The sequence below is a fragment of the Parasteatoda tepidariorum genome, chromosome X1 (genome assembly GCF_043381705.1).
Source record: "Parasteatoda tepidariorum isolate YZ-2023 chromosome X1, CAS_Ptep_4.0, whole genome shotgun sequence".
Classification (NCBI taxonomy): domain Eukaryota; kingdom Metazoa; phylum Arthropoda; class Arachnida; order Araneae; family Theridiidae; genus Parasteatoda; species Parasteatoda tepidariorum.
The window spans coordinates 51,508,703-51,519,607 of NC_092214.1; the positions used below are offsets into that span (position 1 = coordinate 51,508,703).

Below are 10,905 nucleotides of genomic sequence, written 5' to 3' on the forward strand. Positions count from 1 at the left end.
CTCCAATTCACTACCTCCAGAGGGATAATTTGTCATGGGAACTTGAAGAGCTTTATGCCCGACAGATTTAACGTGCACCAGTCACCATTTACTACATGGAGAGACTTTAGCCGACGGAGATCGAATTCACAACCCCTTGAACAAGGGTCCAACACCCTACCAACCAGGCTAACTCGGCTCTCGTTATAAACTATAGTTCGTCCACCAGGAGTTGGCACTTGGCTCGACCTACATCACATGATATCCGACGATACTATTTCGCTATTTTTGGGAGAAGGATGTGAATAATCCTGTGCAAAGTTGCTATTTGATTGAAAGTTGCTATTTGTTGAGATCGTATGACAAAAATATTTATTTAGCAATCTTTATGTGCATTTTCTTAACATTAAGTATTTCATAAATTTGATGATGTTTCTCTCTTTTGAATCAATAGTTTATCCTTTTTGAGCCATTTTGCAAAAGCAGCAATTTTTAAATTTAAAATATGTTTAATTAGTTAGAGTAACGAATGATATAATAGAATTCACTGTTTACGCTTGGCACGCATTAAGGATTGTCTCAATTTCAAGCGTGGAGATATTTCTCCTCTTATTCCCGCGATGAGATGAACTCAGCGTCCGAAAAATGGAACCAAGTGCCAAATCCTGGTGAACTAACTGTCCATCTGTTTACTCATGATAGCTCTACACTGTGAAAATTTTGGTGTATAGTTGTAACCATTTTTGGTGCTAAGTTAAACTAAATACAGAGATCTGTAGCTACCATGCAAAAAAAATTATATGAAAATTGACAAAATAACAATTATTTGAAAGAATTAGCGTAAATATATTACGAAAAATGAGCTTGTTTTTTAAACGAAATGTTTTTTCGCAACGAAGCCATTAAATCGATTCTAATGCTCTCGAAAACAGTAAACAAAGTAAACAAATCAAAGACAAGTCAGTAAACAAATAAAAAAATGAAAAATGAATCTAAAACTCTGAAAAGGTAAATAAACACTCCAACTACATGCACCGTTGAAAAATTTTAGTTTTTCCTAAACACCAGAAATAAGGCAACAATACCCTAAAACATTTTACATTAGGTTAAATCTAAATCGCTTAGTCAGCAAAAAGGTTTTGAAGGAAGTATCAGAGCAAAAATTTCAATATAATTTAACATATTTTCTTTTCTTGATTTTCAACATTATTTAACAGAATATAGTTCAACTTTTAGATTGAAAAATATTTAGTAATTTTAAAACTCTTGAATGTTTTAGAAATAATGATAAGAACATAAGTTAAATTTGAACTTTCTTGATATTCTATTACTTTTTTTGATAATAAACTTATCAAGAAAAGTATACCAGCATTTCTTATAACTTTTTTTATGTTTTTAGCGCATGATCTAACTTATTCAAAAACTCATTCTGGACAAAGCATTCCTTTTGGTGAGTCTGGAGATTGTTATAGTATGTCTTCTTGTCCTCAAGGAAGATTTTCATTAAGTTTACTTGGAACTGATTTTATTGTATCTCCAATGACTAAATGGATAACGCACGGCAACTATCCTTCTAGCAGAATACGATGGTTAGAGGTAAAAGCATTATAATACTAACGGTTAAATGTTACGATATTTTAATTAATATACAATTGTTTATGATTCATTTTGTAAATGTAAAAATAATATTCAAGCAACACTATAAAAAAAATTCTGTATAAAATTACAGCAAAGGTACTGACATTCTGAGTACAGCATCCGTAAAAACCATTTTTGACTTAAAATTTTATCCCGTAATTTTCACTATAATGCTTATTTAATTGCAGTGATTCAGAAAATATTTCTGTAAAGATTACGCTGTCAAAAAATCCAGAAAAATTTAGGGTTTTAAGCAAGCATCTGGTTTGGTTGATCAAAACCGAAAAATTTATGAAGTAAAAGCGTAGCTTCAACGGCTTTTTTTACCATTAAAGAATAATTGTTTCCCCGTAAAATTTTTTTAAAAAAATCCATAATAAATCTGTACTAGCACCTGATGTGATTATCTCACGTCGTCAAAATTTGTATCGACCAGTCATCGCTAGAATTCGAACTTAGGTCAATTCATTGGGAGGCATGCGTTCTGCCTTCTGAGCCACTACGACTCATATTTTTTTGCATGAAGAAATGGTGATTGTGAGTATTTCATTTTAATATTGTATCAGTTTGAAAACAAAGTCGAATTTATTAATACATTTCTCAAACTGTTAAACAATTCCTAAAAAGTAAGAACAAGTGTAGAAAATAATCGTAAAATGATTGGAAATATAGAAAATAATCGCTATATTTTTTTATTATCGTTATAAAAAATAATCGTTATATTATAATAATCACAAAACTTCATAACTAAAACTAAAAGTTCAACTTACTGATTTAATCCTTTTATGATTAAGATGATAAACTGAGGTAAGCCGTTTTATCATCATCAAGGCACGATTTCAAACCTTAAAATCTACGGAGAATAAAATTAGTAAAATTTTCAGTTGTGGCATTTTTCGTGCCGTGGTGCATTATGTTATTAAATATCTTGAAGATAATTCCATAAAATTTATTTTTATAGCTTTTTGGGAGAAACTGACTAATTTATTTTTCTTCATACGCTTCTATAATTAAAAGTAAATAAACAAAAATAATTTCACTTATTTTTCCCCTACCTCAAATTATTGTTCAGAGTGGTTACGTTATAATTAAAGTTATCTTGCTTAGACTAACATAGAGTCTGTTCTAATAGAAGGATGTCGATGAAACTTGGCATATAATGTTATTTAGATCTTGGTAAAAAGCAATCTACTGTGAAAGAATATTCATATATCGATACCAACATATGAAGCTTTGACAGTACATTAAGCAATAAGAAAAAAGTCAGTAGTCGCTACTGCGAAAGGGTACATCATTTTGCATAATATGGAAAAGCTAGAACGAGTGTTTTCAAAAAAGTCGTTTTTTGTCACTTGTTAAATGCAAAAATATTGAAGTTTGAATTGCCTATGTGAGAAAACAATTTCGAGGCAGACATTGAAAATATAGGTTTGCTAAGAGTGCTGCAAGGTAGAAAACATGCGGTTTTCAAACAAAGTTAGATTGATGCACTTCGCTGCTACAATTAATCAATAAGGAATTTCACGCTATAAAGAATGCGCAATTTGAAAACGAACTTAACGAAACTGAAATGCGCATTAAACTATGAAATAGAATATCTTTATGAGCACCCTTTTTTCAACTAGTAATCGAAATTTGAACAGTTTTTTTTTTTAATTGTAGATTTCTTTTTCCCATGGTCTATTTAATATTTTATTGACCTTTGTCAACCTGAACGATTTCAATGTTGTTCTTAAAAAGGTAACTTTATTAAAGCCACTTTCTGTAGACAAATAAAGCTCAGTTGGCTACATTACTTGAATACTTTAATTATTAGTGAAATAGCAAGCTTGATATGAGAGCAATAAATGAGATTGAGGGGCTTAACACTGCTATAAAGATATTTTTCACAAAATTAGAAAAATTCGTAAAATTACGTAGGAAATCAGTGATTTTTTTAATTGTTATTATTTTAATTGTCTTTAAGTTCCCTTGTATTTAACTAATACACAATTTATAAATACGTCATATTTCTTTCAATTTTAGGGTGGACATGTAATACAAGGGAAATGTGGGGGCTTTTGTGGGAAGTGTGCACCCGATCATCAGATTGGATTACTACTAGAAGTTGCACCTCCATGATCTTTGGTATTGTATAATCAGTTGATTTTATTTCGTGCGCCATTTTTTTAATTTAAACAAATGCAAATAAATTTTGATCAACTTATCACTATAGATTACATTAGTTTTATACATAATTAGTTTATTATCTTAGTAAAATGTAAGTAAAATACAAAAATAATTTTCCCTTTTACGAGGATGCTAATTGAAATGTCATTCACCAATCGGGTGGATTTTTTTTATATACAGTGTTTTAGGTTCTAAAATCATATATGAAATTTACTTTGTCAATTTCAAAGTTATTATTAAAATGTAATTTCTCTAAAACATCAATTTTTACAATAAGTACGTCGCCATTTAATAATTGTTCATTCCACTAAGGGAAAACATTGTTGGCTATAACAGGTTACTTAAATTTAAGACACTTCTCCGAAATCACAAACGTTTAACATTTATGTTTTAAAAGGCTAATTTTAAAAGATTAAATTATAAAATTAATTAAAAATTTTATTGTTTTGAGTAATTCATACAAACACTCCTATATAAATCTGCTTATTGAAAGCAATTTTTTTTGTTGTTTTCGAGTCGGCCCTCTCATTGCCCCCAATGTTGAATGATAACAGTTTATTAGCTTAATTAGAACTCTGGTGAGAAATCGTTTGGAATTAACTTTTTTAAACTTATCTTAGACGTGATTTTTCCAACTGTATTATTTGTCACAAATTTGGTGAATGTTTCACGATTGCCTAAACTTATATTCAAAATAATTTTAATTTTATTTATTATAATTATATTATTTCCTAAACTTATGATTCCAATAATTTTAATATTACGAAAAAGACAAATGTTTTGCATTCATTTTATTCCATAACCAAAATAACTTTCTGTAACAGAAATTACCTCTTCGGTTCCTCGCAAAAACCTCGATCCTTGTTAGTAAAACACTGTAAAAAATTTTAGATCAAATTACGGTAAAACGTACCATCAAATCACTGAATCACTGAATAACAACAATTTTTCTTTTTTATTTATCTAAATGTTAGATGATATACATTATAATGTCCAAAAAAATATTAATAGGTCACTTGAAAGTTGATTTACTATTAAATATTCGAAATTCAGCTTTTCTTTCAAAATTGCGTAATGCTTATGTTCAATCACTAAAATTGGATTTTAAACCTCAATTAAACTGCCGTTCATTAACCTTTAACTTATGGCGTTTTGCACGATGAAGTCATTCTGGTCCACTTATTGTTCCAGCAGTAAAAAAAGGTTCATTTCAATCTTCAATACAGTCGTTGTTGAAAATTTTAGAGCAAAGCTTATTGCATTTTATCGTTATGCATTTGATGGTATGCAAAATTATTGTTTGACCGTGATTTATATGACCAGAAATTATATGAGTCTCAGAGCTTAAAATGCTGCCCTATCAAATTAATTTGGGATTATTTCAACATTTCAATCAGATATATAAATATAACAAGCCAAAATCATATGCGGCAGGTGGTTTAGTACATTTTGAATAACATTCAGTAATCAACTCAATAAAATTACTTTCAAATAAATTATCAATACAATTCTCCAAATGTGAAGGAACGGTGAACGCTTTTAAAAGGAGTTGCTTTGATGAAGGAAAGATTTGAGATAACATTCAGTTAGAGGTTATTCCTCATCTAACCGATTTCAGCTGTCGAAGGGGTGGAGGGGGGAGGCAAAACTCTAAATATGCTTTTAGTCCTTTTTATTTGATTTTCACGAATAGACTGATGATAGATATTTACTCTATTTGGCAATATCTTTCAATACATGCAAAATGCAAAGCCGCTACCCAATCAAATTTGAGATCTGAAGCATGGGGTATTTTACATTTTTTCTTATGCCAATAATTTTATGCTATAAATTTTTCCTTATGCCGATACAATTCTGTAATTAACAGTTCTTGATAGGTAATATACAGTTGCCTGTTTTTAAACTTTTGGTGAGTGTCTTTGTTTTTATGCAATTAGCGTTCAAAGAAACGTTTAGCGTTATTCAAATCGGTTTACATTAGTTGAAACTGTAATAAAATTAGATTTCAAGAATTCTAAAAACTGAGAAACGTGTTTTGTTAAATTACTTACTCAAAAATCACAAATTTTATTGCCTTAAAGTATTGCGGAAATAGTTCCAAAAAAAATATCAAATGCTATTTCTTCTAATCTAATATAGCAACTTCTTTTTGACCTTTTTCAAAAGATATTGCGCTGTCTAATAATACTATGGTATCAAAATTTTGTGAAGCAGAAAAAATATCAAGAAAACACAAATTAAAAATTTAACCTAAAATCCAAAATGGCGCGGGTAGAGGCCTTTTAAGTATGCTCAATTATGTAATTAAGTTTATAAAAGATTATATTCATGTGTGAGTTTATTATTTAGTGTATTTTTGGGGAAACCAAGGTGTAAATTGAAATAAATGATCTGTTGTGTCTCTTTTTGATTTTATTTGAAAATTTGTTAAAATACATTACATTTTCTTTCAGGTTTATTATAAAAATTACTTTTTTGGGACTAATTAAAAATATACTCTGCGTTGTGCTCTGTGTGAGTGAATTGTGCTCTATATTCGTGTCAACTGTTCCTTTTTAAAAGAAGTTCTGCAGATTATCACTTCACGGGAATATCGCAACATCAAGGCTTCTGCAGGCAGTAGCCTGGGCTTGTCCACTGCCACCAACTACAGTTAAATGCTGAGGTCAAATATATAAAAAGAAGAATTTTTTGTGTAAAAAGCAAGTTTGACGTGGCTTCGAAAAGGACACATTTGCTTTTGACTCTAGTGCACTACTAAGCAAACGGAACACGGAAAAAGTGAAAAACATTGAATTTATGAAGAGTGAAATATTTTCATGTACATAATCGTTTTGTATTTTTGTTTTTAGTCATAAAAAATCATCGACGTAGATTTTTAACAATATTTTCTTGCAGAATTTAATGACATGCTTTGCAAATACTCGAAAATATGAAATAAAACTAAAACATTTAATTTCATGTTTTTCACAGAATTTCTTTGTCTATATTAGAATGCATTATTTTTTAAATGATGGGATCAATGATTTTTTATGTGCATATGCCGCATTAAATATTTATTTCATCTTCCGTTATATTTTTTACAAATCTAATTGCTCACATGCAAAGTCTCTCTGTTTATTCAAAAGTCTCTGTTGTTTATTCAAAATGCATGTAACACGATAGAAATGTCAAAATAAACCATTTTACAAATTGTATTAACTAAAATTCTTTAAAAAAATAATAAATATTAAACTAATTAAGCGAAAAAATGCTGGTATTGATCATGAGCAAAATATTTGACTCTATGATATATTTACCGTTGTAATCTAATAAAAAGCACTTTAAATTTTAAAAAAAAGTGCTGGTGTGGATTAATTACTTGATATTATTGTTAAAACTTTTAACAGCAAAATAAGTATTATTATCTGCTTAGTTTTTAAGAAAACTAACATATAATCTAGTTTAATTTTCAGCTATCTGTTTCTTAAAAATAACTCATCATTTTCTAAATTTATGGTATTTTTTAGGAAATATTTATTATTAAACAACAGCAAACCGTAAAGTCTTCGAAATAATATAAAAGAATACCTATTCTTTCAATAATTCCTTCCGATAAGATTTATGTTTCATTTTACTGAATTGTGGTATCTTTATTTCACTTTTCGCTTTGATTTAATTAATTTTATTTAATTAATTTTATTTAAATAAAATATATGTTGAGGAGGTAGTTTTCTTAATTCGGTGCCTTTAAATCTCCTTTCATGAGAGATATTTTTGAAACACTTTATATTATTTTTTCATCATAAAATAAGCATTCGTAGACACTTCTAAGTAAAAATATAAAAAATTTAAAATATTGTTTAACGAAATAATTTTCTAACATTCAGAAATTAGTTGACAGGGAACTAAAAATGTATCTGTCAGTAACATAAAACCTAAAATGTTTTTCTCAAACTTACTTCCCGAAAATAAACTTTCACTTTGTCAGATGTTATTCTTGTACTAAAATGCACAAAGGACATTTTAAAAAGGTTACATAAAACAATTAATAAAAGTATAAGTTTTGTTATAACTAAATAGAGCTGGCCAGAAAATGATGTCATATATGTATTCACTTTTTTTTAAAACTAGACAATTGGTACTTATGTTTGGCGACGCATGTTTGCCATTGAAGACTGCTAAGGAAAGATATGTAAGCAGCTGTTTCGAATGTTCTGTTTTTGGTTGATGAAGCAAAATCTTTTGTGTGGTAGTTTGTTACAATAATTAGATGAACTAAAAATATTTATATATTCATTTATCATTCATGTAACTGAATAATATAGCTTAGCAGTTATTTTAGGAATTATTTTTTTTTTAATTATTTAATTTTCCGATCTTTTTATTCTTTAAAATGTCATATCCTATCTGATAACAGACATGAAAAAATGGTTATAAATACGACATTGTTTAAGAAGCTTTCCTTTAAAAATTTAAATTTGCAATATTAAATTTATATATAAAGTACCTTTATATAGTCTAGTATAAGTAAAAATAATATGAGTTAAGGCAACTAACATGAATTATTTTTTCAAACCTGATCAAAATCGTATGAAAGAAAGAATCCTAAATAAAGAAAACTGTAAAAGAACTGAATGAAAAACATTTAGGTAGTACAAAAAAGTTACATGTTCTCAGATAATATTTCTTTTCTTATATAAATTTCCATATGACACCGAATTTTGAAAAGGATATTTGGATTTTATGTTATATAGCTAAAGTAAGTTAAATACAATTACCATTTTAACACATTTTTATTAAATTTACTCATAAATGAGTTAATTTAAAACTTTTAAAATTTAAGTTAACGTTTGTTAGATATTTAAACATTTTTCAACACTTTATATCTTTGATCCCATACCTTCTCTCAATTTTTTTATAATTTATATATACTTCAAAGCCTCATTAACATAATCAGTAGAACCTATTTATTACTTATTTTTTTAATTTAAGGATTTTTAACGATTTTTGCTGCTACTTATAATTTATATATCCTCATTTTATTTCACTTCTTAGTACTAATAATTTTCCTTTTAGTGACTAACTTTTTGTTGCATCATAGGCATACTGCGTTTTAACTTTTTATTTAAATGTTCAATCATTTGTTAATGTTAAATGTTAAATCATTTGGCTTTTCAAACTGTTCTTATGTAGTTCTTAATTGTCATTTTTTAAAATTTTAAATTTCTTTCTTCCAAAGCATTTTGAAAATTCATAAAATCTATTATCAATTCAAAGAATACTGTATATTTATTGACGTAACTAAAAGTAGTTGCTAGTTTTTTGGAATAAATATTTTACTATGGTAATTAAGCAACTAATTAAGAATAAATGAAAAAGGAGTCGAAGAAATGTTGTACAACAATTTTTATCAATAGTTTGTATTTCTTTTTTATTTGAATTTGATCATCAAGCCTTTAAGCTGCCATTTATGTACTACATTATTTTACATTTCTTTACATTTACATTAAATTTCTTTACATTTTTTGGTGCTATATGTTTTAGTATTATAAAGAAGTACCCTTTTAATAATTTTAAACTTTACAAATATTTTATGTTATAACATTTTTTAGTTTGTATTTTACATATATTGTTTCTCATTCATTTATGTATTGCTATAACGTTAATAATTATTTTGTGAATTGCTTAAATTTTAGACTTTATGTAAAAAAAAGTATCGCATAAACTATAATTTATTTATCGATTGTTTGATGCAACTTGTACATGGGGCAAAGAAATAGTACTAAGCTTCTCATGAGTATGTCGTAGATAAAGATTTCATTTTTTATATCGCACTTTAAATTTAAATATATTATTACCTTTCATTAATAATTAACTAAAATTAAAAATTAAAAAAAATTGACTAATTCTTTTCAGTTTAGTTAATTATTAATAAAAGGCAGCTAATTTTATGGGTATTTTAATTATTTATTATAAATAATTATTTATTACAAAGAATGCAGACTACATACTTCATTAAAAAAGAGGTTCATAACTATTTTATTTATTTAAAGAAACATAGGGGTGGGCTAATAACGCTAGTATAGCATATCTTATATTAAAATTTATATTTTTGAAATCTGAACTGTAGAATTTTGTACACTTTCGAATTTCTGTGCAAATCGCTTAGAAATTTATTACTTGCTACCACTCCTTAACATTTAAAATTATGCGAAAGTTATTATGATAAATTAATTAATTTTATATTTTTTTTAAAAATAAAGATATAAATAAGCTTTTTCTAACAAAGGAAACAAGAGAAAGAAAATTTTAAAAAAATTACGGTGTTTTAAAATGAATGATTAATTTATTTCTTTTCTAGCGTAAGCAGCGCCATCCTACAGGGTTACGTCCCGCAGTGGACTGATCGTAAAGACACGGTTCCCAGTAGACCACCGAAGTCAAGCATCACTAGCTGTGGTCAGTAAGTGGGTGGGTGAAAACTTTGATCAGCCAGCGCAGGGATCGAGATTTCACGATGTAGGTCCTCGTTAAACTGTTCTACCGTAAAGTGCTGAACTTCGCGCGTGGGTCATCGGGCTACCAAAGCAGAGGCATGATTGAGATGGCATGTCTTTGGATCATACTCAGAGATGATTCCCTGACCGTCGCCAATAGCTCATTGTGCAGCTCTAGTATGACGTAAATAAAGTACCTACTTGCAGGGTTACTAATTGAGGTTAGAAGCGTGCTCCACTGCATGCGTAAAACTGATTCACATGTTCACATGAAAGAAAAAAGGAAGATGAAGTCGAGTTAAGGTGAATGCGTCCATTTGCTGGATTTTTAAGTGTTAAAAGTTATCTACATTTATTGTAAAGCAATTTGCTGTTTAAAACAGCTGTCTGGGACAAAGTTTATGAACAAATAATGTGGAAGTTTAATGGGAATGGCATACAACAATATCGGATTTGCTAAGATTCTAGGCAGGATAACACAATGATGTCTAATAAATCTATTGCTTCTGTCTATGAACCAATTGTTATTATGACTCGTGACAACTATGTGGTGCTTTGAGCAAAAGAAAAGTTAGATCACTTTCTGCCACTAAAGCACATTCTATCTTGCGTTGAATCTGGATACATCCGTTTTAGCTCG

The 10,905-nt window shown here is 28.3% G+C and overlaps 1 protein-coding gene across 1 annotated transcript in view; it reads left to right on the forward strand.

The window, feature by feature from the left end:
• The window catches only part of LOC107443755 (A disintegrin and metalloproteinase with thrombospondin motifs 9), a 335,002-nt gene extending 327,989 nt beyond the window's left edge, over positions 1-7,013 (forward strand). Inside the window, exons 34-36 of the mRNA XM_043044658.2 lie at positions 1,379-1,575; positions 3,643-3,744; positions 6,240-7,013. Coding sequence (XP_042900592.1) covers positions 1,379-1,575; positions 3,643-3,738 — 293 coding nt within the window. The 3' untranslated portion in view covers positions 3,739-3,744; positions 6,240-7,013. The remainder of the gene's footprint in view (positions 1-1,378; positions 1,576-3,642; positions 3,745-6,239) is intronic.
• The last annotated feature ends 3,892 nt before the right edge of the window (positions 7,014-10,905 follow it).